Source organism: Cyprinus carpio, chromosome A24, assembly GCF_018340385.1.
Source record: "Cyprinus carpio isolate SPL01 chromosome A24, ASM1834038v1, whole genome shotgun sequence".
In the NCBI taxonomy this organism is placed as follows: Eukaryota; Metazoa; Chordata; class Actinopteri; order Cypriniformes; family Cyprinidae; genus Cyprinus; species Cyprinus carpio.
The window spans coordinates 6,631,191-6,647,891 of record NC_056595.1 but is presented as its reverse complement, the minus strand read 5'-3'; the positions used below and the strand labels follow the sequence as shown (position 1 = coordinate 6,647,891).

The 16,701-nt window shown below is 36.2% G+C and overlaps 1 protein-coding gene across 1 annotated transcript in view; it reads left to right on the top strand.

Annotated features, from left to right (window-relative positions):
• Positions 1 to 16,701, top strand: part of dpp6a (dipeptidyl-peptidase 6a) — a 177,181-nt gene that overhangs the window by 145,189 nt on the left and 15,291 nt on the right. Inside the window, exons 9-19 of the mRNA XM_042714127.1 lie at positions 2,805 to 2,959; positions 3,039 to 3,136; positions 4,152 to 4,275; positions 5,021 to 5,059; positions 5,600 to 5,707; positions 6,344 to 6,435; positions 7,532 to 7,579; positions 7,687 to 7,805; positions 10,022 to 10,069; positions 15,544 to 15,642; positions 15,734 to 15,803. Coding sequence (XP_042570061.1) covers positions 2,805 to 2,959; positions 3,039 to 3,136; positions 4,152 to 4,275; positions 5,021 to 5,059; positions 5,600 to 5,707; positions 6,344 to 6,435; positions 7,532 to 7,579; positions 7,687 to 7,805; positions 10,022 to 10,069; positions 15,544 to 15,642; positions 15,734 to 15,803 — 1,000 coding nt within the window. The remainder of the gene's footprint in view (positions 1 to 2,804; positions 2,960 to 3,038; positions 3,137 to 4,151; positions 4,276 to 5,020; positions 5,060 to 5,599; positions 5,708 to 6,343; positions 6,436 to 7,531; positions 7,580 to 7,686; positions 7,806 to 10,021; positions 10,070 to 15,543; positions 15,643 to 15,733; positions 15,804 to 16,701) is intronic.

The window sequence follows — 16,701 nt, the reverse complement described above, 5'->3', positions numbered from 1 at the left end:
AGAGAAAGTCCAAATTGTGAGATTTAGACAACTTTCTATTTTGAGAAAAAAAATTGTCAGAATTGCAGAATGTTAACTGAAAAGATAAATAAAGTTTTAGTTGTATGTTGTAAACTTGTAATTCTGCGGGTGGAAAACAGAATTGTGAAATAGAGTAGGTGGCCAACCAGAGTGGGTTTTTCTACCGCCGCGAGCGCCGCTGCGTCTGCAAAGTGCATTTGCAGCTTTTGACCGTTGAGTGACGCTTTAACCACAAGTTATCCAACAAACGCATCAAAGCACATTTTCGCTGGTGTGTTACATTTGTGTTACATTAAACTCAGAATTGTGAGAAATAAAGTCAAAATGTGTTACAGCACATAAAACATTTACCAGATTTAGTTGCCGTTGTTGTTGTTTTGGATAATTGGGGGAAAAAATGGATGATAGAAATGCTCGGTCTAAACAGTAAATTTTTATGGCTTAAACTATCAGCTCATTCCCCCATATCCTAAAACACACACTCCAGAGACTGTTTGTGTGCTAGACACAGCTTTGCTGTCCCCCAGCTCTTAAAACACACACTCCTGTTTCATCCGTCATTCAGCTCTGCCATTAAACCTCCCTGTGTGGGCAATCAACAGCCCAACAAGCTTCCTGGCTCACTACTGAGAGTGTGAGTGTGTGCATGGTAGAAGAAAGAGCACAGAGAGACAGAAAACGGCTATGAGAGAGAGATGTGTTTGCAGGGTTTCTGACATCTTGTGCCTAATGAGAGCCATTTTTGCTGTTTTGTACAGAGATGTCTGCGGCAGGCTTGCTTTGGTTCATCCACGGGTCAGCATCTCTGTAATGATCAGATTCATTGAAAAGCTCCCATGACAGCCACAAGCACTTCCTCTAAAATATCCACATCATGGTCTCTAGGCATTAAAATACGTTATTGAAACTCTTTGCTGCTGATACTGATGTGGTTATTGTCCTCAGAGGCATTACAAGATCTAGTTCAACCAAAAACTGTGAATCAAAATGTTTTCCTAGCTATTGTACATGGATTAGTCAAAATGCACAGGATTATGCTATATGGACCCATAACAGGATTGTGGGATATCATTGGCAGTGAAGTATACATGTACTGTAGAAGCTAACCATATGGCAGCATCTCATTAGACAAGATGTTAAGCAAACATGGATCCAGATGTGTCGTTATGTCTTGTCACCTCTAAGAAGCTTTCTTACTGACTAAAAAGGCAACATTTTTGAGGTTTTGAAGCCATGGGCAAGGGAGAGTTTTGTGGCTCCAACTTACAGTATGTAATATTAAAACTAATGCAATTTTTCTCAAATGTCTGCTACAAATAAAAGCAGTTTGAAAATACACAAATTAAATATGTAGACTATATAGATTAATGTGAATTACAAAAAGTCTTGCATGTTAATACTAATGCCTTTTAAATTTGTACATTGTGTAATTTGACATTCATTTGTGAAAGTCAGATTTACTTCAGATTCAAAATCATATTGACATCAAAACATTTTCATTCAAATTGGTAAACATGTAGAAAACACTGTTTTTCAAAACCGAAAATTCAAAATGATGAGTATTATTATATATCAGTATAATATACAGTATATTATTTAATGTTAATAAATAAAAAGAATTATGGTCAGTAAAATTTTATAATATTTTTGAAGGAACTTTTTTGTGCTCACCAAGGCTGCATTTATTTGATAAAAAATACAGCAAAAAAAAAAAAAAAAAAAAAAAAACTATTATTGTGAAATATTATTTAAATATACGTCTTTTCTGTTTTGACATATTATTACTCTTATCTATATGAATACATTTTAAAATGTAATTTATTCCTGTGATGCAAAGCTGGATTTTCAGCAGCTATTACTCGTCTTCAGTGTCACATGAGCCTTCAGAAATCCTTCTAATATACTGATTTGCTGCTTAAGAAAAAAAAATCTTGGATGTTGAAATATTCATGATACATTTTTGAACTTTTAATATTTGTGATACATTTTTTTCTGGATTATTTGATAAATAGAAAGTTCAAAAGAACAGTATTCATTTGAAGTACAAATCTAACATCACAATGTTTTTTATGAATTTAATGCATCCTTGCTAAATAAAAGTATACATTTTGTACATTTTGATATATATATATATATATATATATATATATATATATATATATATATATATATATACAACAGAAATATATAAACATACAGTAGGCTAACAACTATTAATAACTGTCTAAATCTTCAGATGTCAACATAAGCTTTCTGAGCGCATTCGTTTACTCACTCTCTCTGTAGGTGATGAAGTGTGCAGAACTGTGCTGAACATGCAGCTTCCTGCCCATTTGAGCACAGGAAGAGGGGTCAGACTCAGACCCTATTCCCGCAGCCTTTGGTGGCATCCAGAAATTGTTTTTTTCCCTGAGATTGTAGAAAAGGAAGGGGCACTTGATGGAGAGGGCCGGCGAGAGTCACTCACTCTCGCCGGCCCCGCTGAGATTACAGTCCACCCTGTGATTTATGGGCCACAACCTTCCACGGTGCCTCTGTGTGAGGGAAGCAAAGATTCATACAGAAACAGGTGGTTACGGAGAAATGCTGTTAGCTGTGGCCAGGTGCATCGACTGTATCAGAATGAAGATGGGAAATCTGAGTGTGTGTGTGGATGTAGCTGGAATGAGACCTGAGAGATGCTGTGTCATGGATGATTACTTTTTACTATTCCTGCAATTATTCGAGTGATTGAACCGCTGTGAAATACGACTGAGAGAAACTCCTGAATCTTTCTTCCACAGCGGAGATCTTTAAGTCCCACATCGCTCACTGGTGGTCTCCGGATGGAGCCAGGCTCGCATACGCGACCATCAACGACACGCTGGTGCCCAGAATGGAGATCCCCATGTTCACAGGTTCCGTCTACCCTACAGCAAGACAATACCATTACCCCAAGGTAAAAATTATGCATGGCCATAAACATGATGATAGGGCTGAAGATTATAATGTGTTATGCTAGAACGTTTTTCTTCCAGGCAGGAGAGGAAAACCCTGTCATCTCTCTTTATGTGGTGAATCTCAACGGCCCTCTGCACACCGTTGAGATGAGAAGACCGGAGGACCAAAGAATAGGGTAGGCTGACTGTACTCTCATTTATGAGTCAAATTAATAGGTTTAATCTGTGGAAATCAGTTCACATCTGGTAAAATGTGTTAAATACGGAGGCTGTAAAGGGACATGGTTATAGGAAAAAACTGAGACGGGTGGAAAAAATTTTAATTTCAGTGCTTTGCATCCAAGAAACATACCTTTCACTCATAAATTTTGAATTCAGTAGCGAAAGATTTTTGATGAAAATAATATGAGGTGAGAAGAAAAATATATATTTCAATGCTTTTGCAGGGCAATGCAATACTTTTGCAAGAGTAAAAATACTTGTGAGCAAATGCAAAGTTTCTTGGCGGAATGCAACACTTTTTGCAAGAGAGCTCAAATGCAAAAGCATTGAAATAATTATTTTCCTCCTATCTCATAAATTTTCCATCCCATATCCTCTTGGGGCAATGATTTTTCTATGGCCGAGAACCGATAAATGGACGATATTAAAATTTTGTACTGGTAGGTGCATAAAAAGTAAGAACTAAAAAAACGATAAAATCATTTGACATTCTAAAAGTGAATTTATGCATCACAACATTATAATGTTCAGTATTAAAAATGGTTATTCTTTTAGAGATTTGCTGAAGATTAAGTAAATAATAAAAAAAAAATTTATTATTATTATTATTATTATTATTATTATTATTATTTTAAATAAATACTAATTTGTTTATATATTTTTTTTTATATTGTGTTTTTAAAACACAAGGTGCAAGGTCCAACAAAGGTAATTTAAATTTAGAAATTGAAATAGACTAGCATGCACAATATCATCCAAAATATCAGCCTGTATGGTACTATATTATGCATCCCCAGCTGAACATACTGTATAGTCAAATCTGCCAGAAGATGTAATAAACATATACCAAATTTGATGGATGGGCGTTTAAAGTCTTTGAAGACATTTTAAAGATTCAGTCCAAACCTAGTGATTGGATATATTGATTATTCCAGAAGACTTTTCTGCTATTTCTTGTCTATATTACAGTGAATACTATGTGACGATGGTGAAGTGGGCCACAAGCACGAAACTGGCTGTAAACTGGTTAAACCGAGCCCAGAATATCTCCATCCTGACCCTCTGTGTAGCCACAACGGGTGTCTGCACCAAGGTACTGTATACATCGATTTGTGAAGTATATTTCGAAGTGCAGTGTAAAAGCAATGGATGCACCGCGTATTCTGACGCACTATATACTCTAGTGTGTAGCCACTTGATATTGCTATGCTGAGAGCACTCTTTTTTTCCTCACATGCGAGAAAGAGTATGAGAGAGTCTTACATATCACGTATCATTGACACGCTTTACATGTAAATTTGTTTTCCGCCTCCAGTAATGGGCAGAACTAATGCGCAATCAGCAATCTCATTGGCTTAAGCCAACCTATTACCATTCCTGTTTTGATAAGTTGTGAATGCTGACAACATAATTAAATATTTATTACCCAGCAGCTCATCAGACCTTACCATGACCAACAATGTCTCAAGCACCAAGACCAGCCTGTTAATATGCCAAATATGCTGTCATATATTTTTATTCATAAATAGTCACCACATTTTAGTTCTAATTACTAAAGTTCTATCATTTAAAAATAAAACAAAATACTTGATTTCACTGATATTAAAAGTGTAATTGTTATGCTTTCAGATCATATCACATATGAATGTATCTTAGTAAAAAGCTGTGCTATTTTACAAAGATAAGCTTATTTTGTAGAATCATGCATTTCCAAGGTGTGCGCAGAGGGTTGAAGCCGAGATTTCATTAAACTGGACTAAATGAACCAAAAACAAGATTCTGCACTCTTGTGGTGTGTCAGGCATTTTTTTCAATGTGATTTTCTGTTTTTGTTTTAGAAACATGAGGATGAAAGTGAAGGGTGGCTGCACAGACAGGCAAGTATTAACTTCATTCACCCAGACAAGGGCAAAAAAAAAAAAAGAGAGAGATGTGCCATGTCAGTGTTTGTCAACGACAACAGCTTTGAATAGTCGAGGACATTTGATGCTGTTTGTCTTATCACATTCCCCACAGTACCTTGCTTGAGCTGATATTGTTTTTCCTGATTAGTCTTTCATGTCTGTTTTCACCAGAGGGAGGAATTGGCCGTATGAATTGTTTTGCAATAACATGAATAAAGGATTGTACGACTCCTGCAGAAATCAGCCTGAGGGCTCAGACTCACTATTACATATGCGCTGCATCATCATAATAATTCATATTCTAAAATATGTTGTAATGGTTTTATATTTTTGGTGTTGCTTGGAGAAATAAAACTGCTCTGTCCTGTGGACACATTCTCTAGTGCTCCTGCAGGTCTTATAATTCAGTAATTATAAAACTATAGCGCAAACCAAATTATAATATACTACCATGGGAGGAGAATATCATGATGATGACAGTAATGATCGTTTAGAGTTACATTTCTCAAACAGAATGAAGAGCCGCTGTTCTCTAAAGACGGTCTGAGGCTGTTCTTCACCAGAGCCATCCCACAGGGAGGACGAGGGAAGTTCTTCCACATCTCCATGTCCATCTCACAGGTACACGCTTCAGCAATTGTTTTTCCATATTAAATCTTCAAAATATGCTTAATATACTTACAGTATACTTACAGTATCTTAGATGTATAAACCTTAAGATAAATTAAAACTATGCTTACCAGTATAAAATACATTTTAAGTCATACAAATTATTTACAATTTTAAAACCAGCATGTTGTAATTTTGTTTTTGTTAAAAACGAAATGAGAATTTAGCTTTTGCAAACAACATTAGTCCATAGTGACATCTACAATGAAAGACAAGATTGTCTATCAATAATGTTAATTAAACAGCAATATTTAGTTCTCTCAATACTCCAAAGCAAAGAGATTAATTTTACTAAATAATATGATTATAGACTGCCCAATTCAAACAAGTTCCTTCATTTTCCCAAGCCAATTTATTTTTTGATAACTAATCACGTTTTTACAGCATTTAATTGATTAGTTTTAACCCTTTACTTTAGTAATTTCTTCAAACATGCTCTGCCTTCTCTATTTGTAAAATGACACACACACACACACACACACACACACACACACACACAGGTACATACATATATATACTGTATATTCACAATATTGAGTTCCATTCAGTATGACTGATGTCTGTTCAATGTGTTTTCTCTTCATAAAGCCCAACAGCAGCACAGATACTCTGCAGTCTATCACATCAGGAGACTGGGACGTCACGCAGGTTCTTGCGTATGATGAGTACAGCCAGTTAATGTGAGCCAATCCACCACCTCCACAAACTGAACATCAGTGATTCATTTGATATTAAGGATCGAATTATTTTAAAGGCAGTATGCAATCAAAACTGACCTAAATTACTTTCTCAATTCACATTTTTTCTGCCTTAATCTCAATGCATTTTTGGTGCACATTATACCAAACAGTTTTTTGTTTTTGTTTTTGTATCAAAATGTAACTTTCTCCACCTCTGAATGATTTTCCTTTCACCTGATGTTATCAATGTCTCTTATTTTTAGCCTCAGCACTTCAAACACCTGCTTTTCTTCTCATATGAGGCACTCGCTTTCTTGATTCAGTCAGTACCCTGGACTATAATGTAAATCTTTTAGTACCATTGTTTATGTTTGTAACCAAACAGCTGTCGTTTGCCATTGACTCCCACAGTATGTTTTCAGTTACTGTGGAAGTAAATGTTCCATTCAGCTGTTTGGTTACCAATATTCTTCAGTATATCTTAAGAAATAACTTTTATACTTCAAATCTTGAAAGTATATTTAAAAGAAAAAAATGTATATGCAGATAATGAAATAAAAGTCCACTTAAGTTAGCTTAAATAGATTACACTTTCATGACTGTTTCTTAACACGCTTACTAGTAGCATCCTAAAGCAGATTTAAAGTACTTAATTATAAGTACTTATTTTATTGTTTTATCTGTACTGTGTTGATACATATAAAGTTAATATATTTTAAATGCACTAAACTGCAAATTCAGCATGACAAATGTGTAACTTAAAAAAATAAATAAATACATACAGGTTTCAACAGGAATTATGTTAAAGTATATTTTAGTTTATCATATATTCATGCCAGTATACTTTAACTGTATTTTAAACAGTAGTTATAAAATGGTACTTAATGGTACTATAAAATGTACTTAAGTGGGTCAAAAAAGCACTCTTAGCATTAAATTTAAATTACAAAAAAGCACACATATAAATAAATTCAAACTAAAATTCTTTAAAAAAACACAAATAACTTAAGACAACAATCAATTAAGTTTAAAAATATATTAATATAAATAAAGTTTATTACTACATTTATTATATATATTTTTTTCGTATGAACAGATATTTCCTTAGCACTGAGGATGACCCTAAAAGAAGACATCTCTACAGGTACATACAGCACGTATATATTCTTGTTTTGTGCCGTGTGAAGTTAGACTTGTGGCGTCACAGGCTTGTTCTCGCTGAAAATGTTCATGTTCCTGTGGTTGTTCCAGCGCAGACACGGTGGGCACCTTCAACCGCCGCTGTTTGTCCTGTGATTTCACTGACAGCTGTGGGTATGTCAGTGGCCTCTTCAGTCCCAGCATAGACTACTTCCTGCTCAACTGTAAAGGTAGACAACTCTCTGATTCTATTTGCTTGTTCTTACTATGTTACTTATTATGCTTTATTAAATTTTTTTTTTATGTACCACGGGTATATGTGCAAATAAAATAACATATATATGTACATATATGATGTTTAGTAGTAATTAGAATTGTAGATCTATTTATTTATTTATTTATTTATTGTAAAAAAAGTCAAGAAATGAAATGTCAGGAAATACTTGTGTAAAGTTTTTGTTTGGCTGAAAAGTTGAGAATTAAAATCTCTGTCTCTGAGCTCACCATAACCCTGACACATTTTCAGTAAACTCTTGTGAGTTGACACTGTGGTGAATGTCGATTTAGAGCCCATGAACCTTTACTTTTATATTGTCTCCTAACAAGCTTTATGCATCCGTGATGAGTTCAGTGTTACGCAGGGGATGGAGACAGTGAGAGTAGATGCATTGTCAAAGAGTGTGTTGTTATTGTTCAACAGTAAAGTTTTCATTCTGCAAAGTGCATTGATTATTTGGAGGGCTTGTAACTACAGCGGCTGATGTGTTCTGAAGGCTTGAATGCCTGTATTCACTGAACTGTTGTGACAGAACTCCTGGAGAAATGACGATCAGTGCTGTTGTGGCACTCGTTAAATTCACCGCAGACGCTCATTAACTAAAGCTTTCATGCACCTTTTTCAGTTTAGTGGCAAGCTGTCTATAAAATAAACTTTAGAGAACTTGTAAAATGACTTGATAAACTGCTCTTGAAAAGTGCTAATATGTACAGCTGAAACAGAATCTATGACTTAACAATACATAACAATAATGTACCATCAGTTATGGTTATTAGCTTTGGACAAGAGCATCTGCTAAAATGCATAAATGCAGTTTTAAAAATTTGTTTGTTAATTATTTATGTACTGTATGTATTTAGTAAGTTAGTTTCAGTTCTAAATTTATTTTTCATATTTTATTACCTCCCTTTTAGCATAGCAATACCAATTGTTCCAACACTATATGAGAAACTGTGTGATGATCCAAACTAGATTTTTAACAAGAAAATGTGGGAAGGTAGGTAGAAATTGAAAGACAGATCGCTAGGTAATTGCACAAATTTCCGTAAGAAGAATGTTGATGTGAGGTATCATTATGTAGCACAAATGATGCAGAATGCATTATGTGCCAAAGTGTTAAGGTTTTGTCACATTTAGTGTTGCTCAGTGAAATTGAGTTAATGTATGTGAAATAATGTTATGTTGAGCTGATGCATATTAAATAATAATAGTGGAAAAAAAAAAAGTGACATGATGTGTAGTCAGGTATGGTGTCCCCTACTAAAAATTTTATGCTAATCATGTCAATCATACAAAGTATGCAGGGCAGCTGGTCCCCAGGACTGGAGTTAAGAACCACTGCTTTAGGGTTTAGGGTTCGTTCAAAATTTTAAAGGGATAGTTCGCCTAAAACAATACAATTACTCACCCTCAGGCCATCCAAGATGTAGGTAACTACCATCACTTTGAGAGTCAAAAAAGCATTATCAAGCAACACAAAATGAATACCCGTGGCTCCTGACAGTATATTAAGGTTTATGAAGTGAAACGATTGGTCTGTGCATGAGTTTGTTCCTGTATTATTGTGCTTCAGACTCTTGTGAACATGTTCAGGATTTTTTGCTTGAGGATATGGATTATAATGTTGTAACTATTGTTCAGTTTCTTGCACAGACTGATCGTTGCACTTTGCAAGACCTCAATATATTGTAAGAAGCAACTGTATTAATTGTGTGTTGCTTGTATATGCTTTTTTTTCTCCCCTACATTTTGGATGGCTTGAGGGTGAATAAGTTAACAGCAAATTTGTAGTTTTGGGTGAACTGTCCCCTTTACTCTAGGTATAAGTAATAGTAGTAATGATGCTTGGCTTTGTAAATGCTGATAATATTTACAAATTGGTCATCAAAGTTCAAGATCAAAATTCCAGTTGTTGCAACAGTTGATACAGTATGAGTATGTGCAGTTTTATTTGATCAGTATTATGCATGAAGTGTATATAAAACATTTGGACAAGAAAGAAGCATTCTATAAGACACAACACAATAGCTACAACTCCCAGCTGTGAGAATTACCTGTTTACAAACAAAAAATAACATGCATACTGTTGCAAAGCATTTGTTCAAACTATGAAAAACAATGAATGTCCTGTGTCATTAATTATTGATTATTATGTTGGCATGTTGTCAGGTCCTGATGTTCCGTATGTGTCGGTTTACAGCACCCATGACAGACAGAGTGAGTATCCAGCCTTCCTCCTCTCTGTATCTGGTGTGTGTGTGTGTGTGTGTGTGTGTGTGTGTGTCCGGTGTGTGTGTACTGGTATACTGTATATGGTTTATGAGATGTGTATACTGACATGGGTACTATAACGTAAACATGGTTAATGAGGAAACTTCCTGTGTCCCATAAAACAAAAGGCTTAAAACATACAAAACAGTGTTTTATGAAATTCAGAAATTGGCAGTAGCTTTCTGTAAGGGGTAGGTTTAGGTGTAGGGTTGGTGTAGGGCAAATAGAAAATACAGTTGTGTGTGTATGTGTGTGTGTATGTGTGTGTGTGTGTCCACAAATGCAAGTGTGTGTGTGTTTGAGTTCTGAATTAACTGCTTTTAAATGCTCCACACAATTCACCTATAAAAAATATTAAAATGCACACACACATTGCCACATTTTTTTCTTTTTTTTCTTTTGATTGTGTTTAAAGGTGCCATAGAATGCATCTATACAATATTTTAAATTGTTCTCTGATTTCCCCAAAGTGTGTATTGAAGTTTTATCTCAAAATACCCCACAGATAATTTTTTATAGCTTGTTGAAATTGCCACTTTTTGGGTATGATCCAAAACGCGCCGTTTTGTGTTTTTGTCCCTTTAAATGCAAATGAGCTGGTGCCCCCCTCTCCCTTTTCAGAAGAGTGTGGAGCTTCAAGAACTCATGCTCGTGGGCATGCCACCAACTACAACATTCATCTGGTGGAGACCATGTTACTGACATCACATTGCTTCCAAATGCAATTTTTAACTACCACATTCCTATTTACGATCATTCTGGTTGCACGTGAAGGCAGCATTATTGAAAACAGGCAGAGACAATGGTAGCTTTAGCAACATTAGCCTTACAAAGAGCCAAAAAGCTCTTTTGGAAAACAAAATATGAGGCGTGATGCTTACTTTGTCTGGAGTCTGGACCTTTGCGCACAAAGCGTGGTATCGATCCCTCTTTCAGATGCAATCTTTGCACAACTCCAGTGCTGAACTGAGGCAGTCTGATGTTCTGACGATTTGTGCTACCCTGTCAGATTTTGTTACCTCCCATTAAAACAGATGGTAGCATAATTCGATAGCGAAAAGTGCTACCTATCAGATTTTGCTTCCAGCATGATATTAATAAGGTGTGAGGCTTTATTAACATGTACACCTACCCCAACCCTAAACCTACCCTTACAGGAGGATAAATACAGTGTTGGTAGCATATATTTGTCAGAACACCGGAGTAAAATGTTAGTGCAAACGTATAGGACTTTTCAGTTTTTTTCCAAGACATTTCCTTTGAAAATGAAATTTAATCACCATGTCCTCATAAGTCTATGGAGACTCCTATGTTCGTTGGTGCATCCCAATACTTGACATTTTAATTGCTATTTGGCGCTGACATTATACCTCCAGCAGCTACAGCAAGAAAACAGTAATGGCGGACCTCTGTTTCTCACTTAGGGCTGTGTATATGCTAATAGGGCAGAGAGCATCACAAATGGGTGGGACTTTTTCTGACTATAACGTCATAGTAGTGAGAAATCTAGAGCTGCTAGTGTGGAGAGACAGATGAGTGGGTGGATTTTTACCATTATAGGCTGGTTGTTTTCACACACTGCAGCCACACAACTGTGTTCAAACACCTTATAAAAGTGATTTTTGCATTCTATGGCACCTTTAAGCTTCTGCTTTTAAACTGCATGCTCTCTCTGTACTGCAATGTAAGTGTTATCCAGAGGGCCAGTGGAAGCAACTTTAGAAAAGAGACAATCTCAAAATTGACCATGCATGAGCAAAGATTTCAGGGGTCATGTGCCATCAGAGCAAGTGCCAATAAGATTAATGCATTTCTACAGACTGTCACTGATGAATTAAATACTAGTGGAAACCACTAGTGACGTGACAACCAAGTATGGTAAGTTAACCCATACTCTGAATTTGTGCTCTGCATTTAACCCATCCAAGTGCACACACAGCAGTGAGTAGTGAACACACACATACACACCGTGAACACACACCCGAAGCAGTGGACAGTCATTTGTGCTGCGGCGCCCGTGGAGCAGTTGGGGGTTCAGTGCCTTGCTCAAGGTTCTCACCTCAGTCGTGGACATTGAAGGTGGAAGAGAGCGCAGTACATTCACTACCCCCACCTACAATTCCTGCTGTTACTGAGAAGCGAACTAACGACCTTTGGGTTACAAGTATATTAGTATAGAAAACAGTTATTGAAAATTGTAATATTACTTTTACAGTATATATGACTGTTTTTACTGTATTTCTGATAAAATCAATGCAATCTTGATGAGCATAAGAGACTTACCCAAAAATAAAAAAATTAAAAAAATCTGAATGTTCAATATAAATTATATGCAATCATTAGAAAGCAAGTACAATAGCATTGTAGTGTATGTCAGTGGATGTGTAGTAGAGGCAGGGCACACTTAATTAACCTCAATCTCATCTATGCCATTATCATCCCTCCCTATTTTGGCTTCTAGCAGGTCAAGCTCTTTTTATAAGTGGACCATTTATCCTATATTTTTGGTGCAGCCAAAGTGCAAACAAGGGTGGCAAAACATAAGGAAGTGCTCGGAAAAAGTGTGCAACAAGGTCACAATTCATTTTCGGTGAGAAGGTCAAATCAGAATGAAGAGTGGGTGCAATTCTGCGAAACCAGAATGTGGAGCGAGCACCTGGTGTAGAGAACACTGCCCTGGGCGACTGCTCTAAGCTATTCAATTATCACAGTTCATTCATTTTATAAAGTAATGGAGTCATATTTAATTGCTGGGTCATTTCTACAGTTTGGTGGATTTGGTCCCCGCAAAGCAATATTTTGCATAAAATGTTAACCAGCTTTCATGCATGATTGTCCATGCATAGGTGTTGACACAAATTTAGAATGATAGGTACCCCCAATGAAAATAATTTCTTTGTGTCTGGAACATGACTTATGCCTTTACATCATTTAGTATACACGGATCCATGAATATGTTAACTAGTCCCCACCTCCACTCAATCACACCAGCTCGGACCTGTTCCACTTTCACTTCTTAAGTGAAGTAGTAAATGCTACACAATGGCAAGTGGTAATTTTCTGAGTCAAGTTATCAGGGACGTGAATTTATTCAAATTGTAAATGGATTATAGCCTAGAAAGCATGCAAAGAGTGCATCTCTTATAATCACCAAACAACCGTCACTCAGAGTTGTGTTATAATCAGTGAAGTTCTACACTGCACAATTAATCTCAAATTTACATCGCTTTCTACACTTTGTTATAACAAAAGGATTTGTGAGTGTGCATAACTCAGTACTGGTTTTGAGCAGTGAGTGGATTTTGTCTCTGATTGGCAAACACGTTCATGAAATCAACAGATATCTGTGACTGGCTACATTGTAAAACGCTGCAAAAATATGTTGTAAATAGACACCTATTACAAAGTGGAGATAATAAAATGAAATGTCCCACCCTGCAAGTTGAGGATTGGTGGGATTGATTACATGTTTGTGACACTATTAAACAGGCACGGTTTCAAACCGCATTTTTGAGACTGTCTTTGGTACACTGCAGTTTTTAGGAGAAAATGCTCAGCAATGGTGTACATGGTTGCACATGGTTTGTCTTTAAGCATATTTAAGAATCCAGACAGACATGCAAAACAACATTAAAAACTTGATTTCCACAACAGGGGGTCTTTAAATGTAACATTTGGCTAGGAATTAAACACTCAAAAGAAGAGTGACATGTTTAGGAAGATGCATTACCAAACTCTGCTTTACACACTGACACAGCCTGACTCACACACACACACACACACACACACACACACACACACACACACACACACACACTTGCACACTTGTCTCATTGCATTATATACCCACAGCATGTCAATTGAGGATCAGAGCTCTTCCCAGGCCTACCATAGACTGTGTGTGATTAAATAGCTCTACACACGCCTGCTTGAACAGTGAGAGCACTTACAGATGATTGGATTATTTCCAGACGTACCATGACTTCCATAAAAACGTGACCTCTCTGTGTTAGAGGCTGGTAATTGTGTTATTATGTATATAATATCCTGTAAGCCCATCGATATCACAACAAGAGTGTGATTCAGTGTGACAGTCCATCACAAAAATCCTCTTACAGAGCTCACATCTGTGTGTTGTGTGTGTGTGTGTGTGTGTGTGTGTGTGTGTGTGTGTGTGTGTGTGTGTGTGTGTGTGTGTGTGTGTGTGTGTGTGTGTGTGTGTGTGTGTGTGTGTGTAATGTTTAGAAACGCTGTTTGTTTACAATTGAATCTTAAGTTCTTACTCTGCCATTTAAATTTTTTTTTTTCATCCATTCCCTTCTCTGCCAGGTCCATTCAGTAAATTCTAAATGTGACACCAAGGTCAAATTCAGATGACTTACACGGCGCTCATGCGGATACTTCTCTGTATTGACAAAAAATCGTTGCTGTTTTTCAAATGTGCAGCTATGTCAATAGCATTGGTGCAATGGGAGCAAGTGTTCTTTGTGGAGCTTGAGTCTGAGCAGGCACTGATAAGCCTGTCCTAAAACGAAACCCTCAACTGCAATGTGCTCTTAATTGTTACGGTGCACTTCCAAGACTATCGCTGCTGCTCAGAAAGGAAGGTCTCCATGTTTACAGCAGCAGTCATGATATCTGCTCTATTTAGTCGCTCCCTATCAGAAAAGCCAGCTGTTCACCGGTCTCTCACAAACCTCTGAACATCTACAACTGTTAATCCTTCAACTGGTTCTCATTATGTCATTACTGCAGGTTTGAGGAGGTTTTGCTTGTAGAAGCTTAGTTTGAGATAAACAATGAATTGTGCCTTGACTTGGTTTATTTCTCCCAAAAATTACATTTCCGTCATTATTTAGTCAATCATTCAATAATTATTTACCCTCATTCCACACCAGTATTAGTTTCTATAACGTTTTTCTATAAGGAGATGTTTAGCAGAATGCTCACACTGCTCTTTTTTACTAAAACATAACCTGGCATATCCCATTAAAAAAAAAAAGTATTAAAGGAATATTAAAGGAATTTTATAAAACCATTTACATTAAAGGTGTTGTATGTAGGATTGACACCGAGTGGTTGAACTAGATATTGCAGTCCAAATTCAAAATATTGGAGAGGGTTTTTTCACCCAGCACCTCCTCCTCAGACTTGACGCACACGTAGGTTTCCAGATTGACGACACATAGAAAACGAGTGCACTTGACAACATTATACCACAAGTGATGCATATATAGTTGTTGCTGCAAAGTGTGAAAGAGATTTTGGGAGCTATAAAGGAGGGCAAGATTTTGGAGTGTGAGCAGCATGAACATTAAGCTAAAGAACTTAATTGTTGTTTGGAACTTTTCATTTTTGGGGTGAACTGTTCCGTTAAGTAACTGTTATTAATTACATGAATGGTTTCTTTCTTTCTGCAGAGGTGCGTGACATCGAGTTGAATCTGAACTTGAGGAGAATGGTGAACTCGATGCAGATGCCGAAAGTGGAATACAGAGAAATAAACATAGAGGATTACAGTATGTTAACTAAATCGTGTTCAAATGCTGATGTTTAAGAAGGATTGTAATATAATACAGATGCAGATGAATCTCTGATTGTCATACACAGGCCTCAGTATGCAGATCCTGAAACCTGCAGGCTTCATAGACACCTCACACTACCCACTTTTGCTCCTTGTGTGAGTAAATATCAATATCTGCAACATTTTCTTCATTTCCTTACAGGTCCTTTGCCTTTCCACACAACACCACATGTTGCCACAAACAAACTTTATGTTTTATGCAAGAAATGTCAATTTCCCAACAGTTTCTCTGAACTCCCCCATGAACTTCCGTCTGGTTTTAATCCCTCATTAAAATAAATAAATAAAAGTCATAATCTACAATTTTCTTGCATGTTATTATTTCTCTGAGTCTTACTTATAATGTTAGTCAAGGTTTATTGGGCTAAAACCTATTTTAGTTGTTAATTTACCCTATTTTCCACTCTTTCTCAATTATTCTCACATGATTAGCTAAAAATATTGATTGACCAATATACAGTATATGTCAATATTTGAACTGTACCTGACTGATCAGTTAAGATGTCTTTTTTTTTCAAATATTAATAAATAAAATTACATTCAAATAATATAAAAAAATTACAGTTACATTTTATTTAAATGCAAATGTTTATATTGTCATTTATTTTTCATCAAAAAAAAAAAAAAAATCTAAAGAAATAATCTCAACAGGCCAATAAATTAAAAACACATAATGGTCAACAATTAGTGTGAAATGAATAACGTCATGCCAAGCTGCTGAATACCAATGCCATTTAACATGCTCATCGTTGAGACAACTTATAGTCATTTTTGTAATTAAGTTTGAATACATGGTCTGGGGAGGAAGCTTTGAATCATAAACATTGAGCAATTAATATTTCAAAGAGAAAATCCTGTTTTCCATGATATAAGTGCTTTAAAGCATGTGCTGCAGGTCATCCTATTAACTCACAAACAGCAGTTCCTCTCCCACTCTCTGTTCCTGCGCTGTGCTTCAGGTCTCATCAAGAGTAAGAGTGTAACTCTCAAATGG